Genomic DNA, 15,155 nt, shown 5'->3' with positions numbered 1-15,155 from the left:
TCATTTGAGCAGATTTGTCTGGGACGGCAACCCTGTGTGCACTTGAGAACTCACAACTAGGTAAACATAGAATTGAGCTGCATGGGTGATCTAGAAGTTCTAGAATTTTTGCAAAGTGAGGTCCTCAGCTAAGAGCCATTAGAAAGTTAATCTTCAGCAGCAACTCACTAATTGCTGTTGGCTACTCTATGGCTCCAAGGGCGGAGAGGAAAGGAAAGATATCTTAGCCTCACCTCTCTGCCAGGACTGTGTGCGCCTTCATCCAAACAAAATATTCTATCGTAGTTGAATTGTACGAAGCCTGCACATTACATGGGAGATCCGTGACTGGAATGGCTTACGCTCTTTATATTGAATTGCACCTAGCAGGGTTTATAACTTTTCTTGAAGCAGTAGAGTTGGGGGAGAGGAGTTGTTCAACATTTTTCCTCTGTGCCATTTTCCCAGTTATCCCATGGTGTTCCAGAGAGTTCCCGTCTTGGCCCCTGAGCTGTTTTAACATCTTCATGAAATTGCTAGGTGAGGTTGTCCAAAGTTTTGGAGTGAAGTGCCAACAGCATACACTGAGGAAACTCAGTTCTATTCCTTCTAAGGCTTGGCCATGTATCTATTTTCGCAGAACCGTTAATGTGCTGTGAAAGTGGGGTCAGGCATATTCAGTGGCTTTCAGGGGGTGGGAGAATTATAAGAACTTTTGGTTGGGGTGGGCCTACCTTTTAAAGACAAGGTGCCCGAGGGTTTTTTCTTTTTCTTTTTTTCCAGAAAAAATGCTTTGTTGCCGCTTCACGCGGTGGCTTGGCTACCCTCAGCAGCCTAGTGGCGTTCCTTTTGTAATTTGGGACACAATGTCCCATGGGAACGGTGTGTCCTGGTGCTTGTGACTGGAAAGAGGGCCTTTTTAGTGATGGTCCCCTAGTTGTGGAATGTCCTTCCTCTTCAGGTAAGGAAGGCACCAACATTATTACTATTCAGAAGACAAAGCAAAACCATGGGTTTTAGTGAGTAGCCACTGATATTTTGACTGCCTTTATGAAATCTTTTGCTGCTGTTCTGGTTTTATCTAATTGAATGGATACACAGCATTTTCCTTGTTCTCCTATTTATTCATTGTTTTGATGCTTCTTTTGATTGTTGTACTTTCCTGTAAACTGCTTTGGACAGGAATTAATACGAAAGTGGCCCAAAACAGTTTTAAATAAAAAAAGGCAGAGAAACAGCAGCTAGGCATAAAAACTCACTTTCAACATAGACCTTCCCTGAGGATCTGCTTTCTGACTTGTGTTTTATATATTACTTGGGGAAACAATGGCATAATTCACTAGTACTACAAAATCTGGAGATGAGATATATAGTTAGATAGTGTTTCTCTCTGAAAAAATACTCTTATGCTCTTCAAATTGACACTCATAACTGAGTAGTCTAAAAGTATATTCAGGTTCATGACACAGTGGCCTGAATCAAAAGATCTGTAAGCAAAGTTCTGCTCATGGAAACCTGCTGCTTCCTGAAGGAAGAGACAATTTTCACCAATCCCCCCCAAACAGCTCCTTATGCTCCCCCCCCAATCTTCTGTGGGGAGATAGGAATCCCTTCAAAATAGCATGGGAAGTGGCATAGAAGTGTGAAGAAGAATCAACAAAAAATGCCTCCCCCAAATTCCATGAATGAAAGCCTTTGCTTGATTATGCACTCCATCTATTCACAGAAATTGTTCTCCATCTTGAACCCAATATATTTACTATTCTCTTGATAGTAATGTTAGAACTTTCCTGCGCTTTTGTCCAAATAAGCTGCCTAAATGTAATAGGAAAAAAACCTTTAAAAAAATAAATAAAGCTTTCTAATAAAGCAGACTAAAATGACCAGAGCTAGGATATCATACAGACCCATAACTGCTACTTTTGAGTAGTTCAAGCTTCTGGAAAATGTACCCGTTTTGTTCTCCACAAATAAACTATAGAAGAGTCTTTATTTACCTCTAAATTCATCCCAGATTTTTAAATTTGTTTCGTGCTTCCTAAAGCACCTATCTTTTCTTCTTGGAACCTTCCTTTCCCATTCTCCACAAACTCGAATATCCCAGGGGGTGCTTAAGGAAGAAGTTACTCGACCTCTATTGTCAGAAGAAGAAATAAATATATTTTAATTATTTTTATATAACAATATTTATATACCACTTAATGATAATAATTCTTAAGTGGTTTCCATAAAATAATATAAAGTAATTATAGGAAAATTCAACAGACTTTAAAAGCAAGTAGACACAATAAATTATGATTATTTAAGTAAAATCAAAATTTCATATCTGGATAGGCTTGCATAAAGGATTTTTTTTAATAGCAGACATCAATGACAATACAGTGAAGCATCAGGCTATTTTCATGAGTAGAGATAAATTATTACAATCAATGTACGAAAAGAAATATGACTGTTACAAATTACTTAACTTTATAATTAAAGTAGCAACAACTATGCATTTTTATAGGGTGTATCAAAGTATAGTTAACTAACTTGTGAAATATAATACAGACTTTGTCTAAGCCCACTGTGATTAATTTTAGTTTTGTCCTTTATCTGTAGATATATGCAAAAAATTTGGTGAATGCAGATCGCTGTGCACTTTTCCAGGTAGATCACAAGAACAATGAATTATATTCAGATTTATTTGATATTGGGGAGGAACATGATGGAAAACCTGTCTTCAAGAAGACCAAAGAAATAAGGTAAGACTAGTGAGTTGACTATTCTTACATGCCAATATTAATCTGTTCCATTTCTGTGTATATTTACAGATACTTTTAACAATTTTTGCCACACGGATATTATTCTCATGAGGATTTGCCTCTCCAGAGGTAGTTCTTCTGCAGGTGGCAACTGCAGTGCCATCAGAACAACATCTCTGATGCTATAATGTCATCATGAGTTTTGAGTGACCACCTACCAACGAGGAGAGGAGAGGAGAGGAGAGGAAATTCTTCTGTGGTGAATTCCTGCGCTTTGGCCTATGCCGACTTGTGCAGTCACACAAATCCAGAGTAGCTCAAGTTTTTCTTCTTCACCAAAAGTCAGTCTCCTTCACTGCTCTTCTGCAGTATAATTAGGGATTAGGCCTAATTATAGCTAGATGTTAACTGTGTTGTATCTATGTTTTGTGGCTGCTATCCACCTGAAAGTTAAGAGGCACTCCACTTTCCCAGGAAATGGCTTTAGCCATGTATTTTGGTCCCTGTTTAGGAGATGATATCCAGTGCTGAATTAACTCTTTAGAGAAGGATGTATGGAGTGTTAGGGGAGGGGTAGTACCTCTAGAATAGGACACATTGTGCTCCTTCTGGGGTAGTTTGCCCACCTTTGGTCCCTACCCTGCACTCAGCTCTCACCTGTAGCTCCTTGAAGCTGTCGTCATGTGACAGTGGCCACACCCCTGGAACAGCTTTGACTGGCCAGCTAAACCAGGTGAGGGTAGCTGATGGGTCTGAAACCCTGGGTGAGATAGGGACTTGAGTGGATAAGACTAATAGTTGGTCCTGTTGTCAAGAAAGTAGTTTGTGTATGTGTTGTAGAGGGAAATCAGGAGCTGTTGGGGCCACTGAGAAAGTACCTGGGAAAGTAGCCTATCTAGAAGGAAAACTCTGGTCCTAAACCTCCACTGCCTTGCAATATACCTTTGGGAGATGAAAAGGCTATGGAAAAGGCTACACAAATCCAGAGTGCAGTCCCTACCTATTGCTCTGCTTTTCTTGGACCACATCAGCAAGGCTGAGAGTGGGGTCTTGTCGTCTTGGTAACCCAGGACCTCCATACACACTGCCAGGCTTGTGCCCTGGAGAGGTCACTCCAGTGCTGCTAATGCAGCAGTTTGACTTCACCCCCAGAGGTGCACTCCATTGTCTCTTGAGACAAGACGGATGCCAATAACGGGAAGAGAAATTTAGCTGCTCAAATGTCATTTTCCTTATAAGCCTATTGTTTTAAGATGTGCCTATCTCTTTATGTCCCATGCAGATTTTCTATTGAAAAAGGAATAGCTGGTCAGGTAGCAAGAACAGGTGAAATTCTCAACATTCCTGATGCCTATGCAGATCCACGTTTTAACAGGTAGGAATTTGATATGTTTACCACCGAAAAGAACTTGGCTGGTTAGCAGAGTGGCAGCCCCTGCAAGTCCTGCAGCTAAGGTGTTGTGCTGGCAGTAGTTTGCTCCCCAAAGCAACCTAGCTGATGTATTCTGCACCAGCTGCAACTTCCAGACCAACCTCAAGGGTAGCCGCACACAGAACAGATTTCAGCAGTCCCAGGTTACCTGTCCATTGTCAATTGTGCTCTATCTGTCCTGATTCAGGAATGGCCATACCTCTCTTACTGGTGAAAGCTGGTTAAAGACATTCACTCTTACCCACCAAAGAGACCTGCACCTCCATTGATAGAGCTGGATCGAGGAGCACCCCCAAACTACATACCTGCTCCATCAGGGAGAGTGCATCCCCTCTGCCCTACCATACCGTCCACTATTAACTCCAACTAGCACTTCATGCACACTTGGCATCCCTTCCATATGGAGGTTTGAATTGGCTAGAATGCTTGTTGGGAATGGTGGCTAAATTATTTATCAGATAATTTATTTATTTATCTATCAGAAAGTTCCTGGCTTCAGCCTCACATGTGTTATGAATTTACCAGGTTCTTCTAGCCTTTATCCTGTATTTGCAACATGGAGATGATAATATTAACATTACAGGCTTGTTGTAAGGATTACAACTAGATAACGCACATGAAATGGCTTTACGATACGATACGATACGATACGATACGATACGATACGATATCTTTATTGAACAAAACAAAAAAAATTCCTTCCAGTAGCACCTTAAAGACCAACTAAGTCAGTTCTTGGTATGAGCTTTCGTGTGCATGCACACTTCTTCAGATATTATTGTTAGATGATGTCATGTTAAGAAAGTGAATGTCCACCCTTTTCCTTTTTTCCTTCAGGGAGGTAGATCTCTACACCGGCTACACCACCAGGAATATTTTATGCATGCCTATTGTGAGCCGAGGAAGTGTAATAGGCGTCGTGCAGATGGTGAACAAACTAAGTGGATGTGCCTTCTCTAAAACTGATGAGAACAACTTTAAAATGTTTGCAGTCTTTTGTGCTTTAGCCTTACACTGTGCTAATGTAAGTTTTGTTCCACAAAGATAGCCAAGTGCACAAAAAATGAAATTATTTAATTTTATAAATTTTTATTATTCATTTTGGATTTGTATAGCAAAGTCAGTTGTACTAATTTGATTGTTAAGGGAGGTGTCAAAGATTAAACTGGTTCATTTTTAAAGTTCCGGGGTTAAGATTTGATTGTTAATAAAATGGTTACGATTAAGCTGATTCTATCATTTACAGCTTTGTTTATTTTTTTAAAAAAGTCTTCAAATTCACATGATAGTGACCATATCAATTTATTCTCTTTTAAAAGTATTCCTAATTACCCCTCAGAAATATCACCTCTGTGAAGCTAGACACAGATCTAAGTATTTGGCTTGAGAAAGAAAGTTTAGACTCTGTGCAAACAGCCATATCTTATATAATAAAATGCTTTATTTAGATGTACCACAAAGTTCGCCATTCAGAGTGTATCTACCGTGTTACTATGGAGAAGCTTTCCTATCACAGTGTTTGTACAGCAGAAGAATGGAAAAACCTCATGGACTGCAGACTTCCACCACAACTCTGCAAAGAAGTAGAACTGTATGTTTTTAATGTGATCTTTTTGATACAGAAGTAGGGTATTCCCTATGAACACTGGCAGCTTAGCAGCTGTTGCTGTTGCGATTATCAAAGAGCCACACTAGACATGGCAAATGCATCTTTTCAATGAATATTCAGGTTTTTCAAAATACAAATAGCATCAGCGTAAGGAGGGGAGGTTGATGATTAACTGGATTTGAGTAGGTGTGGAAGGTTAATGAATTCACCCCTTTCTGCCCCCTGCTTATAATAATGAGGAAAATCTGAAGCTAGTATATGCATTGGGAGGAAATCCCCCATTGGCAGCAGTTTAGGTCTACACCTGACCAGGGAGTTGATGAAAAAGGTTCTGTAGATAACACCATCAACCTCACATTATTATGGCCAGCAGAGAACACCCAATGAAGTGTATGACCTCACATGGGTATAGGGTCTGAAACACTCTGGGACAATCCTGTGGTTGTCATGGTGGCCATGCTTCATTAATCATTTATATAAACAGAGTGGTTACTTTCAGATCTAGCGTATCTGCTGTGCAATACTGTGTTTCCAATGCACCCAAGTATTTTACTGAAGTCAGTGAAAGGGAAATAAAACACCTGCTGCATTCAGCTATGAGGCAGGGCTAATTGATAATAAAACAACTAGGAGTTCTGTCATCATGAGCCTCAACATGAGATTATGAATATTGACTTCAGAAGAATATAACTTTAAGTAACATGATAAAGTGGATTTTTAAATGTTTGGATTGCATTATTTCGTTTTAGAATATTCACTACCACTCAGGTAGCATACAAATTTGTCATAATCAAAAATCCATTATCAGCAACATTATCATTTCCTTTTATTATTCTAATTAAACATTCATGTACCCAAAGGCTTATCTGTTACATCTAACAATCATAGTATTTTTCCTTGTGAATATTCTTTCTCAGGGTACTCCCTAATGGGCTCTTCTTGGTATAGGTAGTACAGCATCAAAGTTCTGGCAGCTGGTGCAGTGGTAAACCCAGTTGAGAACTGCAAAAGCTGCAGGAAAGAACTTGCATGTTAAATAGATCTTGACCCCACCCTTCAAATGAAATTGAACCAGTGTAACTTACATTATACTTTATTGTGTTAATTATATGTAAGACCATAAGACTGTATTCAAGGGAAATTAACAACAAAATGCCTATCAAACATTTTAATAATGAATACCTCAGGTAACAAAACTCCCAGGCATTCACCTGGACACAAATGGCATCCTCTAGTAAAATTCATAAATGATTGACACAAAAAATGCCTGTATCCTTTATAAGGATGGCAGAGAAGGAGGGGACCACACAAACTGCTGAGAAATTAAAGAAATGAAAGTCATAAACCGCAGCACGACCCAGCAAATACAGCAACTGCCTGTCATTCGTAACTCAGCTGCCAAGAGTTCTCAAGTTAATTCTGTCTTCTACCAGGCCTGAGGCAAAATCTACCCATAATTCCACACCTCATTTGCAGGTAGAGAACTGAGAAGAGTCATTCTAGTGTCATTTCAACTGCCAAGATTCAACACTCCCCCTCAATAATTTGAGAGGTGGGGACTTACCGTACATAGGGGTGGCAAGGCTTCATCCTCTTTTGTTTTTTTTTTTAAGGTTAAAAGCCACTGCTTATGGTGGCAGTTTTGGCAGCAAAGCAGCAGAAGTGGAACTATGGCTGTTACAGCAACTCAATCTGTACTGCAAATATTTTGAACCTATTATAAAAAGGGGGAGGGAAGCCTACTGCTGGCATGATAAGCACTCCCCATAAACAGCACACAGTAATTCATGCCACCCACCCTGGGCTCCTTTAGCCCATTTCAAGGCTCACATATTTGTACTGAACAAAGCCTGAAGTGAGCAAAAGGAGCCCATCCCTGCTTTTTACGGGAAACCACTCGGAAAGCTGTTTGTGAAGTGATGTCAGGCACTGTCTTAAAAAGGATAGAACCTTGAATTATTATACCAGAAGCTAGTGAGAATAAATCAGCACTTTTTGATTTTGAAGTTAATGTTCAACAGAAGAGATTCTGGTGCAGAAAGCTTTTATCTGAAATAATAAGCATAATGTACATCCAAGAGTCTTTGGTTCTCTTAACTGTAAATTTCCTTCATAACAGATTCCACTTTGATATCACTCCTTATGAAGATTACTGGGCATCCATCTTTATCTATATGATCCATCAGGCTTGTGGGTCAGGCTGGTATGAATTCATTTTTTTAACCTTTAATTTTACAACTATTCACACTGGTTTTTATATAGTAAATGTATTATTTGATTACCGTGAAATGATCTGGCTGTGTAGGATATAGGATTATGTAAAATACTGTATTTGAAAATACTGAAGCAGGAAAGAGGATTTGAGATCTGCACATGTCTATACTATACAGAAATAGTAATTGCCTCATACAGCAAATTGGGTTATTACAACATTATTAGAAACAATTTTGAGGTAGTAAAGTGCAGCTAAAACAGTTTTTTTGGGGGGGGGAGCTTTGCCTTTGATAGCATTTACTTACAACATAAAATATTTGCCAAAAGCTTTTTGAAATTTCTCCAGAATTTACAGAAAATAAATAGATCCACCCCCTGCGAGTTTTCTTTATTTATTTCCCTAGAGCCTTCACATCTCTAAGTGTGAGCAAGGGCTGTTTCCTTATTTAAATCTCTAGAAGACTAAAGTGAAAGGGGCAGTTTTGGCTTGTGTAGATCTCCATGTGTGCCTCAGAGCCCTGCAGAGCTTTTGACTGGGAGAGTTGTCATATCTTGTTCAGTTCTTCCCCCTCCCATGAAAAGTATTTATAGTCTTAATTTCATTATGTTTTGTGTTGTATCCTGTGTGTGTGTGTGTGCACACACACAGATATGCACGCACCTGGTTATATTTTAAACCAACATAAATATACTCACACTGAATTCTACTCACACTGGAGGAAGGGAGTGGGGAGGCCATATTCTCTGATTCCCCCTTCCCTCTGCAACGCCCTGCAAAGCACATCTGGAAGGGGAGAGGGCCCTCCAGGGCAGCATGGTAGCTGGTGGAAGAAAGGTAAAATCCTCTCTGGTACATCCATCCTTCAGTAGAGAGCCTCTGTTCCATCTTGATTCCCTGAGAGAATTGAAAAGACAATGGAGTGGGAATTGTAGGTTCAACCCACAATTGTTTTTATAATGGAAAATCATGTTTATGCTTCTGAGTTTGGGGCTGCATTTCCCTCGGAATGTGTCAGTCATGCTTCTGGCATTGGATGCAGCAGTTAGGTGGGAAAGGGAGCTTATTATGAGTTGGATATCCTGTTATATTTTTGGAATACTTCTACCTTGAATAATGTTATTAGAAGTTTCTGATGTTAGGCTAAACATTCTGCAAGCAGTATAATATTTACCTGTATTTCTAGCTTCACTTTTGATTATTTATATTTTACAACTTCAGCCTGTCTTGTATCACAAGTATATCACAAGTTCTCAGAAGAATTGGACCTACAGATAATGGCCTGGTTCGCATGCCACACTAAGACAAACCATGGCTTGGCTTAGTTCAAGTGTGTAGTTAGACTGGAGAGAGCTAAATCGGGAGCCGAGGTTGGAATGGCATGCTAAGCCAAGCCATGGCTTAATGCGGTGTAGCTGCAAAATTATCAGGAGAGAATGAAGATGCCACAATCTCCTCCCTGGAACTCAACCCATGGTATGGTTTAGGATGATGTTTGAATCAGGCCAATGCCATATTAAAAGTTTTCCTTGGACCTCTTTAACAGTTTTTCTGGAGGGAGCAGGGTACTTACGTATGTAGCGGGGAGTTGGTGAAAAACCATGTACTATAATTTGGGCAATTGGAAGCACTTACTAGTAGGGCAAATCCACCATTGGAAATAGTCCACTTTATAAACGTATAAAAGTTCACCTTTCACTTACAAGTTTTCATAAAGCCTGCATGGAAAGTTGTGCCTTTTTCAATGCAGGCATTTTTTTTTTTAATGCATCAGTTAATCAACCTGTATATTAGGACAATGTGCATTTTTTCATGAATCCTGGTACAGGTTGCGATTATTGTCAGAAGGCCCTGTAATTTGAGTAGATGAATTTAAAGGTACAACTCAGTGTGGTTGTTTCTTTAAATAGTGACTCGGCTTGCGATCACAAGCATGCCTTCTTGCAAGTAAGTACCCCTGACACCAGTGGGGCTTCTCAATAAACATGCATATGGTTGAGGTGTAAGCCATAGATAGTGGCACTGTTTTAATGCTCTTAAAGCAGATTTTTTCAGTTTTGAATTTTAAAATGTCTTAGTCAGATGTATTGTAACCATAGAGGCAAGGTAGTTCTCTTTCCTGCCTTGTAAGTCTGCCCCATTTTGCACATGCAGGCACAGAAATGCAGTCAGAAAGGAAGACAGGTTGAAAAAAGAAGATTCCAGTGTTTTGCTGTCAGCCTTGAGCCTTTATGTGGAATCTGATGTTTTGGAGGAAGGGTAATTAGAGCTTTTAGCCTAGACACCAACTTTGAACAGGTGGAGTGTGGGGGTGCAGGGGATATGTACATATGATTTGCAATATGAGCCAAACTCTTATAACTTAACTTGAATGTACAGGCGGCATTAGCAGTGGTGCTCTTGAACCACTAGAAGTGTGTTTTTCTCAAAATAATAAATAAATAAATAAATAAATAAACAAATAATAAATAAATGCAGTAGGCTGCTGAGAAGTTACTTGCAGATTTTTTTTTTAGCTCATGTTCCAGGGTCATAGTTGGAAGCTCTGTGGGACTCTGATGTGGACATGCAACTCTGCATGTGCAGAAGCTGTCCCACCTTCTGTGAGTTGGGAAGTGCATCCCAAGAACTCTGCAGGGAATAAGTGAAATCTTGCCCTTCTTTGTATGTGTGTTAGCTTCTACACGTGTGCTCTGGAGCTGCATTATTACATTGTAAACAATTTCTCTCGGAAGTGGAAATTTGTACTGCAATTCTGCACCCAGGGCAAAATGTTAACAAAACATTCACATATGCACTTCCAGTGAGTAAGGGTGACAAAGTAAAGGGGTCAGGAGTGCTGCTTGAAGCCTGTGTCTTCCCTACCAGGATATGAGGCAGTAGTAGAAATGGACCTGTCACTGTAGAGGACCAGCAGCAGCAGAAGAAAGCAGTGAGAACTGAGGAAGGAATGAGAGTATAATCAGTTTCTTTAGTGGTATTTCTGTACTAAGACACTGAAGGGAACCTACATTTGATATCCAAGCAGAGGTGCATCTGCTTTCCTCTTTTCAGCTTGGCCTCCATTTAGATGTGAACTCAACTTGTGTGTGGAATTGTAGGCTAGACGTTGTTTGACCAACATTCTTCATTCCCTGCAAAAGCCAATGGCACTGAATCTGCCATTGACCTTTTTTCTTTAACCAGAATGTTTTGAAGAGCTGGAAAACTTTCAGTGGCCTTCAGTTAGCTAACTTATTATTACTTTATTTTTTTTTGGGGGGGGTGGACGTGAAAATGTATTATTTCTCTGCAGTATACAGATTTATTTACTGTGGCTGTTAGGGCAGAGAGAAGAGAGGAACTTCTGAGCTTGCATGGCAAAGCATAACTTCTTGTTGAATAGATTTTTTCTTATATCATTATAAGCTCTGGTTTTGCATTTGCAATAGATTTTCAGTAAATAAGGCCAGTAATTTTGAGGAGAATTAAAATAAACTAAAATGCTTCTGCTAATTTATGCAACATTATCAGTGGAGCATTACATAAAGTTTAGTGTAAAATCTCTTTTTATTCTGTTGTTTAAAATAACTTACGTTTTTTTCTTTCACTTGCTTTATCTCACCATTCTATTTTTTTAAAAAGTTTTGAACTAGAAAAACTATGTCGATTCACACTGTCTGTAAAGAAGAATTACCGCCGTGTGCCCTATCACAACTGGAAGCATGCAGTTACAGTTGCGCATTGCATGTATGCTGTTCTTAAGAATAACTACAGGCTTTTCACAGACGTAGAAGTAAGTTTAGATTTTTTCCAGTATCAACATTCATATCTCAGACACGACGTGTAATTTCATGTTTGGATCAGTGTAAAATTATATTCAGCATGGAAAGGGATTTTAAATTTAAGAAATTTTTCATTTATAGTGCAATACTATACACTATATCCCACTGACTTCAATGTAACTAAGGGCCAGGCAAATGTGTATAGTATTGCAGCCTTAGTCAACTGTACATCTGCATCTTGAATTCTGTATACAATTGCAAACAGAGCATGAAGGCAGGACATGATGTGGTTCAGAAAAAGAACATTGCTGGTTTGAAAGAAGGAATGTCTGTACTATTTTAAAAAGCCCAGGACATTGGCCTCACTTAGATATAGCTAGGTATAATAGTGATACATAAAATCAGAAATAGTTTGAGAAAACCCAAAAGGGCACAGCAGGGTTAGCTAACCTGGTGCCTTCCTGATATTGCCAGACTGCAACTCCCATAATCCCTGATCATTACTAGCTAAGGCAGATCAGGAGGATGTTGCATTGGCTACCTCTGGGGTACAACTTTGGATAACAAAGGACATCTGGTTAACACACAGCCTTTGGACATCTCCATACAGATTGTACTATAGTAAGACTGCAACTTATGCACATTTAATTTGTGCGCATTCAGCTTTACACACAAGGCAAAAATTAAAAGGGGCAGAAAGGGGGCAGTTTCCCAGGGGAAATGATTTTGGCAATCCTACCCATCCTTGAACCCAATGGGTTTTGACTACACACGATTTTGGCTTTAACCACGATCCCTGAAATAGAACCCCCGTGTAAGTAGCGGGCTTACTGTACACTGACCTTTATTTTAGAAAACTTTATTTTAGAACATAAAACTTCATTTTAGACTCATTGTGAAAATGAATTAAAATAAGTAGTAGAAATCCTGGGAAGTTGCTAGTAACTAAGAAGGGCATAACCCTCTCTCTGGAATCGTCCCAAAATTAGAAGGTGGCCAGAAGGAACTTATGTATTCTTCTGTGAAGGATAACATCACCCATTGGTGTCCAGAGGCTGGGCTTAGCTTTATTCCTATAATAGCTACGATCAGTGAGAGATCACCACCCAGTCCTCATTCTGCTTCTGCAGGGTTTTCTGTTCTAAACGCCATGCAGTACCCGATGACCCTTAGCCTACTCTTTCTCTAGATTCTCTTTCCACCTCCTCTGTCTCCCTCCCACATCAGGAAGGACAGGGAAAGGTGGGGGAAGAGAGAGAGAAAACTGTACAGTGGCAAGACCAGAAAGCATTTAAATGTAAAAATAGTAGGAATGGTGCAACCAGATATTCTGCCCATTGGAGTATGGAAAGGCTTACTGTTCTCATTTTGCGTATCCTGCTCCTATGAACAAGCTTCTGAACCCTGAGGCTCACACTTTGGTTGTGCCTGAGTCCAAAGGAGAGTCTGTCCCTTTCCAAGCAGTTTTCTTCCTCTCTCGTAGCAATTATCTAGTTAACAGTTCAGTTTTCAATTGATATCTTAGTTGGGTCCCGGTGGCTTGGGGACTCCTCCCAGTGGAGATGGGGAATTCAGCAAAGCCGGTCAGCCCTGTGCTGCATTTTTGTGGCGCCCCATACTATGATTTATTTCCTCTGCATCACACAGTACTGACCACAGCCTGATACAATATATGCGGGTGCTCTGACCCACTAAATGTTTGTAAAATTCATGGCAGATATAGAAAGGTTCTCTTCTGTTGTTTTGGAAAAATAGCTGAATGTTGAAAAATCAATGCAAGTACTATTTAAGGCACTGTACAGAACGTAGCAGTGACACGCTCTCTGCCTAAAGGACTTATTATCTATTAAGGCGGATGTCAGGTGTCTGGAACAGAGCAGCTGAATATTTGCACACAGGTGACGTGCAGTTTGCTCTGGTAAACAGTACATACAGCATACATGAAAATGCCTCCGTTGTAGTTATCGTGTGATTTATTATCTATATAGGAATATATAAAAACAAAAAAGAATCTTGTGGCACTTTAAAGATTAAAAATATATATTGTGGCATGGCCTTTTGTAGACTATAATCCACATATACAGATGCATGAAGCATTATTCAGTGTGGGCAGGCATATACACATAGGGGTAGGGCAGGGGTAGCTAACTTCTGCTCCGCGTCCCAGAAGGTGCTGAACTACAACTTCTGTCAGCCTCAGCTAATGGTCAGGGATGATGGGAGCTGTAGTTTGGTGACATCTGGAAGACCACAGGTTAGCCACCTTTGGCACTGAGAAAAGCAAACAAACCAGTGAGGTCAGAGGGAAATAAAATTCAATAAATATAAGCCATGGGAATTACACTGAATCTTAAATTTAGGTAAAATTATTACAGTGATCATTCACAAAGCACTATTGATAGTACACACTTCCTTACATAGGTAAAATAACATCTGTGGAAAAATACCTTCTCTCTTCAGGCCACATGTTAGAGCTGAACTTCTTTTCAAAGTTTTAAATCAGCGGTTTCCTCCTGGAATTTTGCTTTAGAGTTGCTTTGCTCAAGAATAGTTACTTACATTTGCAAAACATCAAGTTTGAAAGCAAGCAGAAAAACCTAACTAGCATTAAGGACTAATACTGAAGTCATTTTTGCCAGTGTATGATTTCCTAAATTTATTCATTGCACTTTGTACCATAGTGTGAAGCAGTGCCTTGCAGATTCATTAGGCAGGAAAGCTGATGAGATCCTAAACAGCTGCTGCCAGAAATTTGATAGTAAACAAATGTTCTGTCATGTATGAGCTCAACACGGGGCTGCTGTTTTCAGTGTCAGCCAGGTGTTTCTCATAATGCATTGGCTTTCTGTTTCAAGCCCAATTCAGGATAAAACCCTAAATGGCTTGGACTGAAGAACGGTCTCCTCCCTCTTTTACCTGTCCATCTGTTACAGAAGCCCTGCACTGACAAGGGAAGCACACTTGGGACAGGCCTTTTTAGTGGTAGCTTTCCTCTCTTCTGAGGAAAGTTCTGTGGTTTGAAGCAGGCAACCAAGACATATATTTATTCTGCTGAACTTTTAATGGCTTTTAAATAGCTATTCAATTTTAACCTGAAGATTGCCACTTGTCCAGTTTTAATTTTAATTTTAATTTATTTGAATTAATTGTGGGATGTATCTTAATTTACTGATCGCTTGTTTTTATGCATTGTCTTACTGGTATGATGTTAGCCACTCTGAGCCCAGCTTTGGCTGGGGAGAGCGAGATATAAATTATTATTATTATTATTATTATTATTATTATTATTATTATTAATGCACTAAATAGTTATTCCATTTTTGTATGCTTGCTTTAAAGAAGCGATAAAACCATAGCATAAAAATGGAATTAATTGCATCTAATTTTTAGTATATTAAGTTATATGTTTTGTGGT

General features: G+C 39.4%; 1 protein-coding gene across 21 annotated transcripts in view; it reads left to right on the top strand.

Annotated features, from left to right (window-relative positions):
• Nucleotides 1–15,155, top strand: part of PDE10A (phosphodiesterase 10A) — a 188,043-nt gene that overhangs the window by 163,353 nt on the left and 9,535 nt on the right. For 12 of the 21 annotated variants that reach the window (XM_083732271.1, XM_083732289.1, XM_083732269.1 and 9 more), the window contains 7 exons: nt 2,581–2,723; nt 4,006–4,098; nt 4,993–5,179; nt 5,604–5,746; nt 7,884–7,967; nt 10,131–10,235; nt 11,601–11,751. In XM_083732271.1, coding sequence (XP_083588397.1) covers nt 2,581–2,723; nt 4,006–4,098; nt 4,993–5,179; nt 5,604–5,746; nt 7,884–7,967; nt 10,131–10,235; nt 11,601–11,751 — 906 coding nt within the window. The remainder of the gene's footprint in view (nt 1–2,580; nt 2,724–4,005; nt 4,099–4,992; nt 5,180–5,603; nt 5,747–7,883; nt 7,968–10,130; nt 10,236–11,600; nt 11,752–15,155) is intronic. The other 9 variants (XM_083732274.1, XM_083732279.1, XM_083732281.1 and 6 more) reach the window with 1 other exon arrangement.

The sequence above is a fragment of the Podarcis gaigeae genome (assembly GCF_964106915.1).
Source record: "Podarcis gaigeae genome assembly, chromosome: 3".
NCBI lineage: Eukaryota > Metazoa > Chordata > Lepidosauria > Squamata > Lacertidae > Podarcis > Podarcis gaigeae.
This window is presented reverse-complemented; position numbering and strand designations above follow the sequence as displayed.